Below are 19,894 nucleotides of genomic sequence, written 5' to 3'. Positions count from 1 at the left end.
TATTGCTGTGTCTCCTGCTGGGCTCTGCACCACTGAGCAGAAAGGGGCTCCTCAGCTCAGTGTCTCTCATATGGGGTCAGCTCTCAGCTGGTGCTGAACCTCCAGGCACAGAATTAACTTCATGTGTTTGAAAGGCTCAGTCATAAACTCACTCAGGGAAGAATTAAGTTGTCAGAATGTACCATACCTCTTTGATGAGCTTGGAAATCTGTACACAAAATAACTACATCTAACTGATACCAGGCAGCAGAATGGCACTGCCTTGTTTCTCCAGCTTGGTGAGGGAAAAACCTAAAAATCATCAAGTTGATGATGTGTTACTTAGGGTAATTGGAAAAATGAAATTTAGATTAAATTTAAATTCTGGTTTATTACAAATGCCCTGCAGCATTTCTTACCTAATGAGCAGAACAAACTTCTGCTTTTTCCAAGTGCTGCCATAAACCACATTATTTCCTTAGGTAAAAACTTTGGCCAAGATCTCCACAATATGTGTATCCCAAACTAGATGCTAAAAAACTGATGTATTTTTGAGTCCTGCTTGTGTTGGAAAGCAAAGCCACAGATTTGAACAGTTAACTGTGGGTGTGGATTTACAGTTCAGCTTTCAAAGACCTGGCCTTTGGCATCTTCCAGGGTGGCACCTGTGCTCTTGGGGCTGAAAGCTCCGTGGTCTTGCATCAGGGAACTCAACTGGCTTTGAGCAGCACTGGTGAAGACCTGCAGGATGCTGCTGCCCAGCTCAGGGACATCTGACCTGCTTCTGAGCAACTGTGTGAACAGACCCAGGTTCCATCCCACTGTTTGATAGCAGGCAAAAGCAGGGTGGTTGTGTTTGTGCCCAGCTGCCTGCAGAAGTCTCGTCAGTGCTAATTTCAGCCATCCAGTTTTAATTTGCTGCCCCATGTCTGCCAGAGTATTGCAGGAGGGTGGGAAGGAGGATATTTTCCCTGATGACTGCTGTTGACATTTGCAGAATAAAAGTGAAGTCAGGCAGTTGTTTGTTGGAGGTTTTGGTGCCTGCAGCAGTTGTGAGCCAGCCGGGATCGCCCAGTGCCTGTCACCCAGCAGGGACATTCCCAGCTGCAGCATGGGGAAAATTGCTCAAGCTGTGCTGCTTTTGAACTTTGTTTTTTAGACCAGGGACGTCAGGGAAACCAAAATGATCAATCTTCCTGTACAATTTGGGGAAGCAAATGAGAAGGGATTGTATTCTTCTTTGCTGCCTTCACAAAAAAAGGAAATAATTCAGGAAACGTTCACATACACAGGCAGGCTCAGGGAAGCAGTGACGTGGGAAGGGACTCATGGCTTTGTGTACAGAAGGCATCTTGCAGCTTTGGTATTCACTAATGGCAGCCACTGCAGAAACAAGGCAAAATTTGAGTTTACAGGGGTTGTATGTGAAGGCTAATGATTTTTATTCTGGTATTGTATGTCTGAGGTAAGAGCATCAGAATGATGTGTTTGCTGGTGGTCCTGAAAAGTGTCTTTTCTCTGGCTGGATCCAGCAATGAAAATAACTTTTTTCCTAGAAGGATTGTCTTGAACTTGATTTTCACAAAATACCTGTGTTGTTATTTCAGCAGTCTGCTGTATGCCCAAACCATCACCACTGTGTGCAAGTGAATGGTGGGGACACCTCCCATTGGGAAAAGGGGATTAAGGGGATAAAAGGAGTCTGAGTGAGCTGTGTTGGTAAGAACAGGAGCAGACAGAGAGCAAAGATGATGCCAGCAATAAGCATGAGCCAAGACTGGGGAAAAAATGAGAGAGATTTGAGAAAATTGCAACATAAAAGATGTAGAGGAAGTTCCTGTGGAAAAGAGGAGGTTGAAGCAGAACAGGGAAAGAAGTGGGAGGAGGAGGAGGCACTTCTGTGTTCAGTTAATAGCAACCCCAAAGAGAGTTTTAATTGGAAACCTATTATAATTATCCACGGTTTTCCTCCCATGCATTTCAGGAATGTGTGTGGCAGGTACTTTTCCTTTTGGCTGGGTTACTGATGCAGAGGGCACTGGGTTTCCAGCCAAGTGGCAGATCCGTGTTTGTGTTTACCAGGCACTGAGCAAACACTTCAATAATGTCATTTGTCGTGGGAGATGACTCTGCAAACTGATTTCAGGTTTTTCTGTAGCAGACGGGGAATGCACTCTGATTGTGCCCTGTCTAAAGCTGCTCATTTTAACTGTTGGAGCCTGAGCTGCTGTCACCTGGCAGGAAGACATTGACCCTAGTTGGTGCTAGAGGAGACCTTGACCTCGTTGGTATGACCCATGGAGGCTCCTTCTAAATCCCCTGGGGGACTTTCTAAGTAGGGAAGGGGGTGAATCTGCAGCTTGTACATTCTTTATGTCTGGAAGGATGAAAAACAACCGTGAAGGGTTCCTAAAATTTGTTTGAACTTAGTTGTCCTTTACCTCTTTGTGGGATGCCAGTGCCACATGCTGGAGAGCTGCTTTGAATGTTTGGTGCTCCTTCAGAGGCTTCTCTGAGGCACCTTTCTCCTTGTTGGCAGGCAGGACTCAGATGTTATGGATGCATCTTTCAAATCCCTTTGGCAATTGAAACCAGAACAAGTGGAAACCAGTGGCCACAACTTCAGTTAAAAGCAGCCACTTCCCACCTCACAGAAAAACCCTTTGGTTGGGGAAAGTGTAGAAATTTGGAGACCAGTGAGGGGTTGGGTTAAAGTCAAGGCTTGAGAAGTGGGGTCTGCTGGGAGCACTGTCTCTGCTTTGTCAAATCACAGCAGGGTGGGTTGGAAAGGTTCTTCACAGACCATCCAGTCCCACCTCCTGCCTGCCCTTCCACTGTCCAAGGTTGCTCCAAGCTGGGTCCAACCTGACCTTGGACACTTCCAGGGATGGGGCAGCCACAGCTTCTCTGGGCAGCCTGTGCCAGCACCTCACCATCCTCAGTCTGAAACATTTCTCCTCAATGTCCAATCTAACCTGGCCTGTTGCAGTTTAAAACCATTGCCTGGCATGACAGACCCTGCTAAAAAGCCTCTCTCTGTCTTTCATGTCAGCCCCTTTTCTACATTGAAAAGCTGCAGTAAGGTCCCCCTGGAGCCTGCTCTTCTCCAGGTTGTAGAACCCCAACTCCCTCAGCCTTTCCCTGAGGAAGGCTTTGGTTTTATTGTGTGGGTTTGTTTACCTTGTGAGCACTAAACCCTTAATAAACAGCTCTTGCCTGTCAAGAGTCTTCCTTGACTCTGTGCCATCCGTTGATTTAAATCCCTGTGAAGGGAAGGTGCTGACAGACTCCCCTTGCTGGCTGTGTGCCAGAATCACTTCCAGATCATTCAAGGACACTGAATGATAGGGGGAGATCTCTGTGTGTCCATGTTCATCCTCCCAGAGCATGGGTGAGGCTGGTGAGCCTTTGGGGCCAGGGGCTGTCAGAGCAATTTCTCCTGTCTCTGTGCAGAACATGGGAATGAGGATGAACACTTAGCAGGGGTGGCTCTTTGACTTGGTGCACGGCTGGTGAACCCTGATGTAAAAAGCACCCACCTTTTTCTGTCTCTTCTTTTTCACTTGTAGGTTTATTCTTCAGCCTAAAGGAGTGATTCACAATCAGCTCTTAGAAAAACAGAGAATAGCTGAAGAGAAAATTAAGGAGTTAGAGGTAAGTTTTTGGCAAATGATGATGAAAGCAAAACATTAAAGGTCTACAGATACTCTTTGCTACATCTCTTGTTTTTACCTGCTACTTTTGGTGCTGAAGGATTGTTACAGAGAGCCTTACCTCTCTGTAACAGAGATTGTTGTACTTGTAGCAGAGATTGTACACAGTAACAAGTCACTCAAGGCATTTGGTTCCTTTCCTAGATCTACACACCAGTAGGGATTGATTGTTGCCTCTGTGCCCTGGTATGAAAATTGGAAGAGAGGCATTCAAATGAGATTAGTAAGAGCAAGGTCTAAAACAAGCAAAAGGATGTTTGTGTGGTTATTTGCAGCAGATAAGTGATGTAAAATTTCGCCAGTGCTGTGGGTATTTAGAGGTTACACTGGCTCAGAACAATTGCACAAATTCATGGAAGAGAAATCCATTGAGAATTACCAAATATGTAGAAATGGCATCCTGCTCAGGAAGTCCCTGAGCTAAAAATGTCTGGAGGGTGGGAAACTATGAGGAGGAAGTACCATATAGCCTGCCCTGTCCTTACTCTCTGCCCTTAAGCATCTGCTTGGGGCTGCTGTTGAGGAGCAGATCTGTGGGGAGATGTTTTGACAGCGTGATCAGAGCACTTCTGTGTTCTTGTGTTTATCTGGTTGGAGTATTCAAGGCACAGAAGGATATCTAGGAAACAAAAAGCAGTGTCTGCGCAAGCTGCAGTGTTCAACCAGCCTATCTGCTGAATCCTGACTATCTGCCCGTGGCTGCGTCTGCAGCTTACAGCTCTGCTGAGAAGAAGTGCAAAATGTACTTTTCCAAGGATGTTAGTGTGTGGTTTTTTATAATTCTCCCCAAATATCATTAATACAACTCCCTGTTTCTTGGTCTTTGAGGAATGACAGAGAAAGCAAAGACCAAGTTTGTGCCAAGCTGCTTTTCCCATCTGTTATTGTTTTGGAGAAAGTGAAGTGGAGACCAAATAAGTAGGGACAAGCAGGAATAGGAAGTCTGTGTTCAAACCCACTCAGACCTGTGCAGTTCTGTCTCTGTTGTCTCCTACTTACACTAAAGCAGAAGTTGAGTCTGTATTTTTTTTAATCCCTTATTTAAACTCAACCTGCCTGAGAAGCTGTGGAGCAAGCCCATCCCCAGATGTTGTATTGCCTGGAGTGTTGTCTGTGCCAGACTCTAAGGGGATTTATGTTTCTGCCCATGAGAACTCTTTCTGCACAGGCCAGACAAGTGCTCTGTGGACAGGCTGTGTGTCTAAGGGGGTGTGCAGGCAAGGCACAGACATTTGTATGGTTATGTGGTAAAAGCAGTGGTATCCTTGCTCCTTTGGAGCCATCCCAGATGCCAGGGGATGTGCAAAAACAGCCCTGCAGCTGGGGCTGGAGGACTTCATGGCAGCACCTCTGGGTTTGGGAGCAGGTGGAATGTGGCTGGCAGCCTGTTTATAAACTGTTTATAAACAAGGGGTTCCTTGCTGCCAGCTGTGGTCAGCTTCTTGGCTACTGTGCCCTTCAGCTGTGCCATCTGGGTTTCTTCCTGTTCCTGGTGGGGAATTATCTTACCTCCTGAACTTCCCGATCACTGAGTTCAGCAGAATGGGTGGAATTTCCCACAAATTATAACTTTGCTGTTCTTACACCAAGCCTCAGAAACTGACTGCTTCACAAATGTGTTTTTCTGCTTCGTTGCTGAATCTCTGGTTATGGTCATTGAGTTGAAGTTTCCAGCAATAGTCTCAAAACTGAGTGAGACTGTCTCAAAAGGTGGTTGGAGTGGAAAGGTGGTTGCCACATGAGTTGGTTTTTCTTTTCAGTCATGAGTAGTAGGGCTCAGAATGCCAACACTTTCAAAAGTTTGTGTTAAGTAAACATTCAAGTCCATCTTTTAAGTTATCTCCTTCCAGCTGGCTGTGGCAGTTTTGTGAAGAGGGTTTTCCTTAGGCCTGGGATTCCCCATGGAAGAGGACAAGCACTTAGGCTGACAACTGCTGGAAACTGAGATTTCAGGGGAAATACCTGGGTCACACTCAGAGAGCACTTATCACAGGAGCAGGGGATTTTGCTGTCCTGAAAACAAGTTGTGACCCAAGCAGGAAAGAATGTGAAACTTTGTGACCTTGTGCTTCCACCACATCGTTGTAAAATAAATATCCAACCAAGAAAGGTTAAACATCTCTCCATTCATTATTAAAACTGCAAGGGTTTTAAAGCTTAGGTTTATATTTTACATTGTTAACTTACTCACATTTCTCACTTGGCACAGCTGAATCAGGCTGGTCAGAGTAATCCCCCAGTACCCTATGGTGTGGCTGATCTCATTACTCACATAGCTGAGCTCGAGGCAATTGTGCTTTGCTATGATGACATTACTGTGAAATGTGTATTTTTTGATACATTCCTGAATCTGAGAAATGCTCTCCCCTCTACCTTGGTGCTGTTTGCAGAGGAGGGCTGGGATCACTGCTGAGCTCTTCTGGAAATCCATCCAGCTGCATAGCAAGGAGATCTCCAGCTGCCTGTTCCTAAAAATGTGTCTTTAATTTGCTTCAGAGGTGTGAGCTGGTTTTGCTGGCATTCACAACTGCCAGTGAACTTTGAAAACTGTGAGGAGTTTTGTCTCTCTTCTCCCTCTGACACTCTCCACTGCAGTACATGATTGCAGTCATTCCCTTGCTTCTCTCTCATGGGTTTCTCCACTGTTAAAAGCAGTGCATTGTAATTTTCCAGGTTTTCCAGGCAGCATCACAAAATTGATGGGATGCTGCTGGTTTGGGCTTCCTTGCAGCAAGGACAGCCATACCTGTCCTTGTGAAGGGCTGGGAAAATAAAGCTTGGCTGGGACACACATTATGCTTGGTGAGCTGTGTTCTGAAAGCACCAAGGGGTCTGGGTGTGGATGATGCAGTTAGTTACCTGAAGAAAACCAAAGGTAGCTTCACTCTCCTTGTTAAAACTGTGTGTGGATGTTAATATATCAAAGTGTATATGTGTGTGTATATATATATATATATATATATATATATATATATATATATATATATATATATATATATATAAAATGTATGTATGTATAATCATAGAATGGTTTTTGTTGAAAGGTTTGGATGACTTTAAAGAAAGATCTCTGCCATGGGCAGGGACACCTTCCACTAGACCAGGTCTCTCCAGGTATAAAGTAGCCACAGCTTTTCTGGGCTACCTGTGCCAGGGCTTCACCATCCTCAATTAGTAAAGAGTTTCTTTCTAATTTCTAATTTCCCCTCTAAATTTCCTCTCTTTCAGTTTGAACCCATTGTTCCTTGTCCTGTCACTCCAGTTCCTGTTGGAGAGTATCTCTCTAGCTTCCTTGTAGGCCCCTTCAGGTCCTGGAAGGTGCTATGATGTTTCCTCGACTCCAGGTCCCAATGTTCTCAGCCTGCCAACTCCATATGCACCTGTGTGGCTCTCTGAGCTTCACAACTTGTATCTAATCCTTTGGAATCCAAACACACTGCCCAGGCTTGCTGGCACAGTAGCTGTGCCTGCTGGCAGGCTGTGCCAGTGGGGTTTACCCAAACCTCCAGAGATTGGTGCCATCAGCTCCCTCACACACTGGCATGGGACACGTCCTGCTTAGCAGGATTGGATTTTTCCAGTCCTGATACTATCAAATTCTTGTTGTGTTTCACGGTACAAGGGGTATGTGTTAAATCTATTTTGAAAGCATTCTAAAGGGATGAGCACAGACTCTTTTTAGCTCAGCAATGTTTGTGCAGTATTAGGAGAAAAACCAAGTAATGTTTTTTTTCCCTTGTTTTTAAGGAAACATGATATGTGAGGGGTGGAACAATGCTTTGTTTCAGGAAATGTTATCCGTTTCCATTGTAGCCCTAGATGGATTCTGTTTTTAAATGTGGCATTTTAAAAAGAACAAACTCTATGATGTTATAAAGACATGGAAAATTGATTCTTCATTAGGGGTGGAGAAAGTGATTATCACTGTGTGCTTTCTCTGATAATATCTGATAGTCCCCTTCTCTCCTGCTATATTCAGCTTGTTTAGTTGTCAGGCGTTGTCAGACTAAATTGCTAAAAATAACAAATAAGGGGGAGGCTCTGCTGGGCAGCTCCGTCTGCTGTGTGCCACTGAATTTAGCTCCTTCGGGAAAAGGGCAACAGCAACCTGCAGCTTTCTGGGGGAATTGGATTTTGGTTTGAAACTCTGACCACAGCATAGCTGTGTGCTTGTTTCCCAGGCAATTCTTTCACATGCCTGTGGGAGACTGAAAGTTTACTGCTGCTGAGATAAAGGGTTGGTTGGTTTCTTCTCTGGCTGCCTGGAGTAGAAAATATAATCAAGAGAGCTGTACCTAAAGGCTTGATTTCTAATTCAGAAATCCTTCATGCAAGCCATAAAACACCATGTCCAATTTCCTTATCCTATGCAGAAAATGCCTTTGCTCTCCTTCCTGGTGGAGGAAGGAACACTGTGCTCTCAAACACTGCTGTGCTCCATGTTTAAAGCCTCAGGTGATGTTTGCAAAGCTGGTGAAGTTACACAGTGACTGCACTGAAATGCCTTAAGGTGAGCACTGACTGTGTTGCCTGAGCACAGTCCTGCTCGTGCTGCAGCTTCCATTTCTCTAATCTGCTTTTTCTGGGAGCTTTAAAATGGCTTTGCTGCAGCCCTGAGGCAGAGTGGCGGTGCCCCCCCTGTGATGAGTCTGACAGTTGCCACAGCAATGTTTTCTGCCCCTGTGGGAACAGAGATTTTGGCAGGTGAGGTGTGGCTGGGCAGAAGCGCTGCAGCCTGGGGCAGGTATGGCTGGGATGGACCTGCTCGGTGTGGTCCCAGCCTCCAACGTGCTCCAACTCCCCTTCATTCTTCACTGAAACCCTCAGCGTGGAGGCCAATTCTGTGGGTGGCTTTAACGATGTGAAAACAGGTCTCTTGAGATTCGTGGTGCTCTTTGCAGGCCACAAAATGCTCATCCAGAAGGTAGCAATTGTTAGGCTGTTCCCAAGTTGGAGCAGTTTCTTCCAGGGTTTTATGGCGCAGAAGTTCTCATCACATGGTTTGCTTGGGGTAGGCCAGTGCCCAGGAATGTGTGGTGGGCTTTTTAACTAACCAGGGGGAAATAAGGAATGCTCCTGTTTGCTTTGGAGAGGGGAAGCCTCAAGAATAACTCTCTGTGCATCAGCCTGGAGCAGATTCTGCTTTGGATGAGGGTGCTGTTCCCTCATTCCATGGCTGGCATCAGCGCACGTACCGGGAGCAGGGTTTGAAACACGTTGTCACTGAAGTTGTCCCTCATTTCCCTGTGTGTTCACAGGCAAGGTCAGTCCCTCTGCTTGCTCTAGAGGGAGGCAGGACACCTAAGGTGGGGACAGGTGGAGTTTGGAAGTGAGTTTAGGATGTAGGATTAGTATTTGGGCTTGCATGGGGATTTTAAGAGGAAGCTATGGGATCTCTACAAATGGTGGATGTTCGGGTGAAGATGAGGTTCAGTGAGGACCAGGCCAGGCCAGTCCCAGCATCTTGCATGGCTTTGGGTGTCAGAGGCAGCTGTGGCTGTCTGGGCAGGTCCTTCTGGACACAGACATTTGGACTTGGTGACGTTCCTGGGAAATGTGTTTCATCTTGGCTCTCTTGGCTGCTGTCATCCATGTCTGAGGCTGTGCCCTCACTGAGGGTTGCTCCTGTGTTTCAGGCTGCAAAGCTGCAGGCTCAGTTTGCTTTTTGAGGACATGGGTGGTCCAGCTGCCTGCCTGTCAGCTGTGGAGCATCCACAGGCACTCCCATGGGAGAGCAGAGCACAGCCTGCATGGGCAGGGCTGCTACCAGTGCTCTGCCCTCCATGAGAGCCTTGTTTTGAAGAAGGGAGTAGCCAAAGCTCATTTTTTTCCCCTATAGGTCTGGCTGTCTTACAGGGAGGAGAATCTGTGTTCTCATTCCTGATTTTTGAAATGAAAGATACTCTGAGCAATGAGAAAAATGGGCTTCAGAAATGACAAAACACTGAGGAGGTTGAGAGTGTAATGGACACAGAGCTAATGCTGCCAGCACAAAATCCTGCTTTGTGGAGAGGCCCCTCTGACATTGGACTGGGGCCACACAATTTAAGGTAAATGCTGGAGGAATTGGGGCATAGCTAATGCTTCTCTAATTCTTTCTGTTCCCCAAACTGACTCTGCTGATGGTTACATGAAGAACAGGCCCTCACAGCTGTGAGGAATCATTCACTTCACTTGCTTTTTAATGTTTAAAGCCTCAAGGTCTGTCTTGTTTCTCAAAAATGAGGGTGGCAAAAGGATTGTATTCTTACAGCTGAACTTCATGGGTGTTTCTCTGTTGTGTGACTGTCACCTTTCATTGCAGACAGATGGAAATCAGCTGTGTGCAGCCAGCACCTGGCAGATTTTAAAGGCAGCAAGTGTTCCTCAGTATCTGCAGGGAAGGAGGTGGATCTGTTTAAAAGCTGGCTCTTAGTCCCGTGTTAAATTTGTTAGATAAAGATCAAATAACAGTATGTTCTGCTTTGAAAATTGTGTAAGAACCTTGTCATGTGTTAAATAGTGCACAAGTCACTGGTTGCAAAACATGATGTTGGAATCTTATAGGCACAGGCAAATAAATTCTCACATTTCAAAGGGGAAAGGGGATTCCCAGCTCTCTGGAGGGGTCATCTGCCACCTTAGGCCTGGGCTGGCTTATAAAAACTAATGTCCCACCACATTTTTGTGAAGAATGGTTGTGGGTAATGCTGATTTGAGTGCAATGACGTGTATTTATATCATCACATGTGTGTGGGTATGCAGTGGCAAGGCTGGATCTCTCATTTGGAGCAATCGTTCACTGCAACAAGTTTTCAAACTCCCGGATTTTTGCAAGCAGTTGTTTAATTAGTAATTCTTTGTTAGTCTTCCCTGTACTGCAGACTGCAAAGTAAGCACACAAACCAGCTGAGAGGGCAAAGGCTTTATGAAGGAAGAACTGGAATTTGTTGACTTTGCTTTCACTCTTCCTACCTTTATTTTTGGGTGGATATTTGTAGATTTTAAAAGCAAGTGGATAATTAATGTGGGGGTTGTTGTCCTTTAGAGGCTAGTTATAGACATGCTTTCAAAATAAAGACATCTGAGAACTTGTTTTATGGGTTTTTTTTGAGGGGGGGATTATTCTTGTTTAAGAAAAACCCAACAACCTAACAGAGAAAACTTTTCAAGCAACTCCTGCCAATCCACTCACATTCCTTTGTAATTCAGAGGAAAGTGAAACACACCATGCATTAATAAAAACCCACTTCTGCTGCTGTGTCTAAAGGGTTTTGTCCATCCAGGAACCTACATTTACTCATCTGAGCCTGAAAACATGGTTTGTTTCCTCTGATTAGCATTAAGCTGCCTTTATGGTTCCACTGAAATCATTTTAACACCAAGTTGGTTGATAAGTCTTTCATTTTAAAGCAGGGTCTGATTCATTGTCAAAGCTCTCCTTTGTGCTTATGGCTGCAGAAGTATCCCAAGCAACGAGCTGAGCTGAATGTGGGTCCCTCTCCAAATTCCTTCTTGCATGAGTAATAATTAGTCACAAACCCAGCACTGCTGTCCTTCCCTTAGTCACCAGGCCCCTGCAGTGGCTCCTGGCTGCCTTTGTGCCAAGCAGCTCTGGGGAGGGGGATTATCTGTGCCTGATAAACCTTCAGCCTGCTTCCATCTCCTCCTCCATCTCGCCTGGGGAGAACAGGAAACGATTATTTGGAAAGCATGCTGCTGCCTGTTGGAGCCCTGACCCAGCCCTGAGTCAGCTGTACAAAGCCACACCTTGCTCCCAGGTATGCAGGGCAGCCCTCACCGTCATGCTTCCTGCTGTCCCCACTGCTGGCTCACCCCTGCTCTGTCCCTCGTGCCTTGGAGGTGGCCATGTGGCTGCTCTGAGCCCAGGGCTGTCTGAACTGAGCAGGGGGATGCTGCCTAGGTGGGGGTTGACACCGACTTCTTGTTGCTGATTTGTCTTTGAAATGTATGGAAATGATTTTTCTTTTCAAGTGGCCTCGCTTGGCCAGGACTGCAAGAGCTGAAAAGGTGTGGTATGGTTTTGCAAAAGTCCTACTGCCAGGAGGGATCCTGATGAGCCACACCAGCTCTGCAGGACCACAGAAACTGAGGCACAGGGATGGGGAACTTACCACGTTTTGCAAGAGGCTTTGGTGAGGGACGCTTCCGCCGAAACACAACGTGGGGGTTTCAGGAGCTGAGTGAGTTTCCCCTCCCCAAGCTCTCTGTTTTCTCTGTTTGACCTGACTCTGCTGTCATAGCCTGGTTAGGGTGCAGTATCCAGCCTGGAGCAGTGTACTCCTGGAAACTGCTCTGAATGGGGAATTGTGCCAAGAGGGGGTGTCCCTAAAGGAATCCCTTGGGTTGATAATACATTTCTGCTGCCACCTACTGAAAGGTTCTCATCGACTTGCTTTTGTAGTGGTTCACATCAGGCTAGGGTGCAGGAGTTCACTGGAATGATCCATCATTTCCCACTCACCAAGAGCAGCTGTCTCCATCTCTACTGAAAGTGCTGTCCTGTGGCTCAGACAGTGGATCTATGAGAAGTGCTGCTGCCATGAGGCTGGGGTTGGGCAGAAAGGCTGGCAGGCAGCCTGGCTCTCTGCCCCTTCTTCTCTTGAAGGCACCAAGAATGGAAGTTAATGGGGTTTTTCCAGCTCAGCTTTTTCAGAGTATGTTCCTCGAGGTTATGATGGGGGAAGCCCAGCTGGTTGTGCTGCAGTAGGATCAGCACACCATGACATGATGGTGGCTTTGCATTACTTTTCTTTAGTAAGGATTCTCTTGAGTTGGCAAATGTAGTTGTGTGCTTGATGTTTTGTCTTCTACACTCTAACCCAGATAGATCTGTGGGTCCCCTTTACCTTGGGGAAGGAAGAGGTGAGGAAAAGCAGAGTGTGAATCATCACTTCTCCTCTTTGGTATATGGCATCACGCTTCTGTCAGCAGCTGTCGTCAGAAACCAGCTGGGTTCCCTTCCTATTCCAGGTCATTCATTCTTGAGTAAACTCTGGGCAACTTCCTGAGGCAATAACTGCTTGGAAAGTCTTGAAGTGTATCTAAATATTTGGTGGTTGCTGTAGAGTAGTAATTCCCAGTGTGTACATGTGCCACAGCGTTCAGCTGGGTGAGGACCAGTGCTGGGTGGACCCATCAGGGCGTAGGGCTGCCTGCAGACCTACCCCACCCCCTTGCTGGTGTCCACTCTTTCAGCTTCTCCTGCAGCAGGATCAGTTGGGTGCTGTTCAGCAGGTTCACCTCCTCCCTGTTCGGGGGTTCAGAGTGAAATCCCATAAACAGACCACGTGTCTTCAGCACATCATCTGCCATGAGCTTACTCTGACCAAAATGTTTGCCTTCCCTGGGGTGTGCATGCCAGGGCTTGGAGTGCTGCTCTCCACAGGGAGTTTGGGCACTGGCAACCCCTGAACAGCAGTGGAGGCCCCAAGAGTGAGGGCAGCTTGGCCCCCAGTGCACGGGCAGCACAGTTTGCCATCCTCCAGGGAAGATCTCCAGTCAACCATGTGCTCCCAACTCCAGCTCAGGATCTGCTGATCACTTTCCCACAGAGCCCTCAGGCAATGCCAAAAATGGTTTGGGTTAACTTTGGGGGATACAGAAGATCTTGGCTAGCCACAGGGTTGCTGAGGTGTCACAGGATGAGTTGTCTCAGGGCTCCTGTTTGAGGCACTGCATCACGCCTGAGGACTGCAGTGTTCCTCAATGGAACCCTTCTGAGTGTGAGAGTGGGATGCCAGAATCTGGTGGCTGGTAGCCAAGCATGCTGAGAGCCTTGGGAAGGGAGATATTCTCTGGGAAGGGACCTGCCAGCTTGTTTTGTCCTCACAAGTTGGGTGTAAAACAAGTTCATAGAAAAACACTTTGAAAAATGAAAATGGGGGAAAAAAGAACAGGCTGAAATGAATAGGCATGTTCCAATACTAGATCCTAAAATCTCCATGGAAACATTTTTGTTTGGGCTTAAGCAAATCTGTGTTTGCAGGTCAGGGGTTGAAGCTTTCTTTCATTTGCAGAGGTGACGTGAGAGGAGTGGAATTTGAAGAGCAAAAGTCGATGTTGAATGATAAACCATGACTTGACACAGGAAGCTCACCTGTGATGGGGAGGGCATGGCAGCATGGATGGGCAGGGCTGCTGTGTCTGTTCTCTGGGAGCACAGGGTGTTTGGGCTCTTGGGATGGGTGACAATGCTGTCCCCTGATCCACTGAGCCCCCGGCTGGAGCCAAGGCCCTGCCACACGCGGGGCTGGCAGCGGCCGAGCCGCTCTCCCTGAAGGCAGAGGAGTCTGAATCACAGTGCTGGGGGGAAGACAGTGCTTTGATCATCAAAAGCCCATCCAAGAAAAGCTGATTAATAGTTTTCTCTCGCTGTGGAATCTGTGGATGCTGGCTCTTTAATCTGCCAGGAATGCCAGGTCCGGTGCGTCACGCTGAGCAGCTCGGGCCTCTCCAGCAGCAGCACTGTGATGCAATGGGAGCGGAGGTGGAGGCTGGAGGCTGGAGCAGGAGGTGACTCCTGCCGTGTCAAAAGGCCACGGGCCACTTCTGTTAACCACAGCTCCTTTTCTTCTTCAGGGTGTGAGCTGGAATTGTATTTGCGTTCAATCGAGTCTTTCCACAGCTGCTGCCAAAAGCAAACAGCACGGAGCTGCTCAGGGAGCAGCACTGCTCCAAAGGGGACTGAAGGGCAGGGAGGGCTGCCCGGGGTGGTGCCAGGGCGAGTCCTCTGAGGTTGTTTGGCTGCAGCCACCCGTGCCAGGGCACAGCTGGGCACGCCAGCACACCTTGGTGAGGAGCATGCACAGCCAGGGCTGGCTCGTGGTGCTGCCTGCACTCCCCCAGGCTGGGGCCAGCCCAGCTGGTGCTTCCAGGAGTCTGCACTTCCTACAGCAGCTGCCACAGGGCTGGTGGAACCCCAAAGCCATCGCCTGCAGCCCCCCATGGGTGTCTGGAAATGTGTTGGCAGTGGGCATTGCATCCCACCAGTGCCCTGACCTCCCTTCTTCTCCTGGGACTGGTGCTGCCTTCCCTGCCAGGCCCTGCAGCTCAGCCTGTGGAGCTGTCAGCTGGACAGCCATTCCTCTGGGAAGGGTTCATGGGAGATGGATGTGCATTGCCTGAGTGCTCAGTCCCATTTTGGGTGCACCTCCAGTGTTTTTAGTCTGTGTAGCTGCACTGAACCACACACACCCTTTGCCCTGCACACCTTTTTTAGGAAGGCTGCAGGAAGCCTTGGAGGTGGAAGAAGCTCCTGAGAGCTGGCAGAGGAGAATATGGGCCAGGTTGGTGATACATCTATACTCAGGGGTAGGAGAGGTGCAAACTCCAGTTTCTGAGCCCCCTGGATGTGCTGGCAGGCCCAGCTGGTGGGATTGGCTCTGCTGCCCAAGGAGAGATCTTCTTGCCCTCCATCCTGGTGCCAGACAGCTATTAGTATGGCAGTTGTGTTTCCAGAAAGCAGATTTAGGTGAGAACACTTCCTTTGGGGCTAGTTTTGAGACAGATCATCAGGGCTGTGGTTTGTCTTGTTCCCAAGTGCTGCAGCCCTTCCTGCCTGGGGAAGGAACTGTTGTTGGGAGTGGTATTAGCTTAAAGGAATTAGGAAACCAGGCTGGGAGGCATTGGCTGCACTGGCTTTTGGGACCATCCTCTGTGGGTTTGCACCCTGTCAGTGCCGTGCAGGTGGCCCAGAGCTCACTGGGCTGTGGCAGTGGCTGTGTGCTGGTCTCGTGTCCCAGTGCAGGTGGCTGAGCCCTTTCTGTGTGGGGCAGAAGGGGATCAGGGGGTGTCACACAGAGGAGAGAGTGGATGAGAACTGGTGGGTGGCCTGTGGCAGGAAGAAATGAGGATGCAGGAGCATGTCCTGGGCTGGATCAGGTCAGTTTTGGAAGCGTGCTGTCCACCTGGAATCCTGTAGCTGCAAATCTGCTCCATTCCCACGCAGCCTGTCCTGTGCAGCCTCCAGCTCCCCTTCCTTGCTCTGTGGGGGAGAGGATTCTGCAGTGCTGACAGGACCTGCAGCCCTGGCTCATCCCTCCCTGTGTGAGTGACTGTACCTGGGTCATGGGAACACACTGGCCTTTCTCTGGCAGCAGGGGAGCTGCCAGGGCCTGCCAGTGTTGATCAGAGGCTGTTCCTCTGAAATAAGTTTCAGTACCACCCCACAAGAGAGTTTTGTAGAATAATTCTCTAGACAGGAGCTGTGAACCAGCAGGAACCAGCCCCTTGCTGCAGTTGGAGCCCTTGGCTGACACACCAGCTGTTTCCTGTAACTGCATTGCCACACTCCTGGTGACACTGCAGGGGGACAGCAGCACGCCAGGGGCACTGCCCAGCCTCCTGTGGAGCCTGGCCCTGCTGGCAGCCGGAAGCTGGGGCTTTTCTGGGAGCTCAGTGTCATGGGGCAACTTCCCCCTGCTGCCTTCTCAAAGCCTCTCCCCTTTCTCTGTTCTTCCCTGGAGCTCTGTGGCTCAGGCAGTGGCATCTGGGGCTGGTTTGGGCACCCACCTTACCTGTCCAGGGACCCACAGGAGCAGGGAGAAGGTGAGGGCAGTTCAGGGCAGTAGTGTGGTGAGTAGGAGTTGTGGGTCAGCAGCTCACAGGTCATGCAGCCACCAAAGCTGGTGGTGCAGGGTCAGCATGCTGCCATGTGCTCCTGGGCTCCTGACTGGTGAGCACTGGAGCCACAGCTGTAGGAGTGAAAGCAGAGGCTTCAGAGGGCAGCAGCCACCTTTGGTTTCACAAGGGACCAAAACCAGCAGTGCAGTTTTGACGTTGCCCTGGGAATTGCCACAGGCTGCACTTGCCATGGCACAGGTAGCAGAGGATGAGCTCCTGGAGCAGCAAACACACTTTGCCAGGGGAATGCATCAGCTGGTGCACAGCAGCCACAGGCTGGCCCGAAGCAGGGCTCAGAGGACAAAGGGTTAACTCGGGCTGGGAGTGCAAATGAGCTGGAGGTGGGGTTGGGGATGCAGGGAGGTGTCCAGGAACAGATCCCACCAGCCTGGCAGGTCTGGCTGGACCGGAACAGCCTCCAGCCTGACTTCAGAGCTGCGCTGTGTGTCTCGGGCTCGGGGTGAGTAGGCAGAGCGTGTGTCAGCCGCTCGCTCAGTGCTGCTCCCTGGGAGACACGGAGTTTCCTGTCTAGACCCCGGTAATGGCAGCGAGGAGGGGTTTGCAGCAGCCTCCTGCCCCTGCTCTGGTGATGACTGAAGCAGAGCCCAGGCTGCAGTTCCCCTTCCTGGGGAACAAACACCTCGTTTCTGCCGCGTGTCTAGGAAAATGTGGCGCCCGTCTGTGATCCGGGCTGTGGGCTGGAGTGGGAGCCAGCCCCGGCTCCTGCCTGGCTGCAGGACAGCTCAGGGTGTTTGCAGCCCCTGGCTGTGCGTGCAGGGCTCCCCTTGATGCTCAAAGGATGCTCCTGGAGCCCAGAATGGCACTCTGGACGCTGCTTCTGGGAGGGAGTAAAAGTGCTGGGACCAGCCCAGATTCTTGTGCCTCGGAAGTTAGGTGACTAAGGAGAGTGATTGAGGTAAAGAAAAATTCCCCGAATCCTGCCTTCCCTGGGACTGCCTAAGTGCAGGAATGGCCTTAAACCCAGGCCCTTTGCCACAGGGAGGGCAGAGCCTGTCACTGTGCAGGGGTGGGCAGTGTGGGTACATGTGTGGGTGCTCCTCTGCTGTGTCAGGGTCCCTTGTCCTCATGGAGGTGGGGCTCTCACAGGCACCAGCAAGGCTTCCTGATGGGATGTCTGAAATTCTCTTGGGCTCTCCCACTCCTGCTGGACAGTGTGTCTGTGGAGAGCTGCTCTCTGGAGCTGTCTCCTCCTGCCCGGTGGGAACAGGAGACAGGGGCAGGAGGGCAGGACCATTTCATGCACTAATTTAAGTGTTAAGAAAAAGCTTTAGTAAAAAATGACCCCCTACAAGGCAGCTCTGCTGCTGCCACTCTCCTCTGGTCAGCAGAATGAGGTGAAGCTTTGAGCCACAAGGGTTTTTTGGGCCTGTGTCCTCTTGCTGCCCTCAGACTCAGTTCCCTCTGTGGGAAATCCCTCGACGTCTGTGTGGCAGCGTGGGGACAGCGTGGCGGTGACAGAGTCCTGCTCTGTGTCACTGAGTCACTGGCAGTGGGAACCTGTGGCTGCTCTTCTCCCTGTGGTTTCCTCAAAAGCATTTCCTGTCAATGAAAGAGACCCCACGTGCCTGGGAGCAGGGAGAGGGACAAGGAGCCCTGGGCCATAACCCCAGCCCTGGCTGTCAGGAGCAGCCTTTAGGATTTGAATACAAACCCTTCAGCCTTTAGAAGCAGGGCTGGGGGAGATGTCCTCATGGCAGGGCCATTCCAGCTGTGTGCAGCTGTGCCACAGCAGGGGGACAGAGGGGCAGTGCTGGCAGCAGGACTGCTCCACGGGCTAATGCATTTTCAGCATTCCAAGTCCCATGAAATTCCAAGTCACAGAAATCAGGGTGAGGCTCTCAGGGCAGTTCTTGCCCTTCACCTGTCCTTGGTTTGGGTGGGCTTTGGGGGCACTGCTGTACTGGGCTCCTGGCACTGGTGACTCTGGCAGGATGCTCCTGGAATTCAATGCCAACCCTGCCAGTGCCCAGTGGGAGCTGGCATGGCCCAGGGCAGGGCATTACATGGGCAGCATGGGGAGCCTGAGCTCACAGCAAGGTTGGAGGAGACTGTTGTGTCTGTTGTTTGGAAACCCAGAGAAAATAGTCCAAAGAGCCAAGGGATGATTTTTCCAGCCACAGAGGAGCACCCAGACCAGCAGGAAAAACGCTGCACACTGAATTCCTATCTGGGGATGCACGGCTTGGGGCTGCTTCCCTGCCAAGCCCAGCCTAATTACAGATGATTAAGGAAACACGTACTTGGTGATGATGCCAGGGAATTGCTGATAGAAAGGAGGATATAGGGTTAGAAAATGGCCCAGCTGGGAAAAAGAACCTTTTGTGCCCAAGGAGAGGCTTTTGCTGTGTCTCCATAAGGAAGCTTATAGGTTCAAGAGTTACAGGATCTGGTTTGATTTCCTTCCTTGCTGACGTTCATGGCTCCCACTTTTTGCAGCCCTGAGGTTTCAGGGGGGAACAAACTTCAGTCTGTGCAGACGTTGCTCTGTGCCTGTGCCTCTGGGAGTAACTGCTGTCCCCACCCTGCAGTGTGGTGGGTGCCCCAGCCAGCACCCACAGCTCTGCTGGGTGGCTTTGGGCCCTGGTGCCCAGGTTTGTGCTGACAGGGCTGGGGGGATCCTGACTTACCTCTGGTTTCTGCCTTGCAGCAGAAGAAGTCGTACCTGGAGCGGAGCGTGAAGGAAGCAGAGGACAACATCCGGGAGATGCTGATGGCCCGCAGGGCACAGTAGTGGCACCCTTGGCTGACCCCCACCCACCCTAATAAAACACAGCCCGTGTCCCTGTGGCTGCTCTCCCTGCAGGAGTGTGATGGAGAAAGGGGCTGGTGAGAGGAGTTGGGCTGAGGGGCCTGCAGGGCATCCCTGCTGTGCCCTCATCCTATGGATACCCAGGATGTGGGCACTGGGAAGGTCCTGCTGGGGAGGGGTGGTGGGCAGGGCTGGCACAGGCATGGACACGGACACAGGCATGAGCCAGGTCATTCCCACTGCTCCGGGTCATTCTTGTTGCCCTGGGTCATTCCCTGTGTCCCGCTCCATTCCCTCATTCCTGCTCCATTCCCTCATTCCCGCTCCATTCCTTCATTCCCGCTCCGTTCCCTCATTCCCGCTCCATTCCCTCATTCCCGCTCCATTCCCCATTCCCGCTCCGTTCCCTCATTCCCGCTCCATTCCCTCATTCCCGCTCCATTCCCTCATTCCCGCTCCATTCCCCATTCCCGCTCTATTCCCCATTCCTGCTCCATTCCCTCATTCCCGCTCCATTCCCTCATTCCCGCTCCGTTCCCGCCCCGCAAGACCGCGCTGCGCGGCCGGACAGCGCCACCGTGTGGCCGTTCTGGGCAGGGCAGGATCCCGGCCCCGCCGCTCTCCCAGCGCCGCCCGGAGGCTCCCGGAGGTTCCAGGTGCCGCTGCTCGGGATCCCGGAGGTTCCAGGTCCCGCTGCTCGGGATCCCGGAGGTTCCAGGTCCCGCTGCCGCCCCCCGTGCTGTCACCCCATAGGCACACGGGTGCTCTCACACTCTGGGCTGGCTCTTCGCTGCCCCACCTTCCCCGC

General features: G+C 50.3%; 1 protein-coding gene across 1 annotated transcript in view; it reads left to right on the top strand.

The window, feature by feature from the left end:
* Positions 1–19,137, top strand: part of PFDN1 (prefoldin subunit 1) — a 31,167-nt gene extending 12,030 nt beyond the window's left edge. Inside the window, exons 3-4 of the mRNA XM_058034703.1 lie at positions 3,549–3,633; positions 18,985–19,137. Coding sequence (XP_057890686.1) covers positions 3,549–3,633; positions 18,985–19,068 — 169 coding nt within the window. The 3' untranslated portion in view covers positions 19,069–19,137. The remainder of the gene's footprint in view (positions 1–3,548; positions 3,634–18,984) is intronic.
* Positions 19,138–19,894: the final 757 nt, after the last annotated feature.

Source organism: Melospiza georgiana, chromosome 15, assembly GCF_028018845.1.
Source record: "Melospiza georgiana isolate bMelGeo1 chromosome 15, bMelGeo1.pri, whole genome shotgun sequence".
In the NCBI taxonomy this organism is placed as follows: domain Eukaryota; kingdom Metazoa; phylum Chordata; class Aves; order Passeriformes; family Passerellidae; genus Melospiza; species Melospiza georgiana.
Note: the sequence above shows the minus strand (reverse complement) of the source record. Positions and strands in the feature narration are given on the sequence as shown.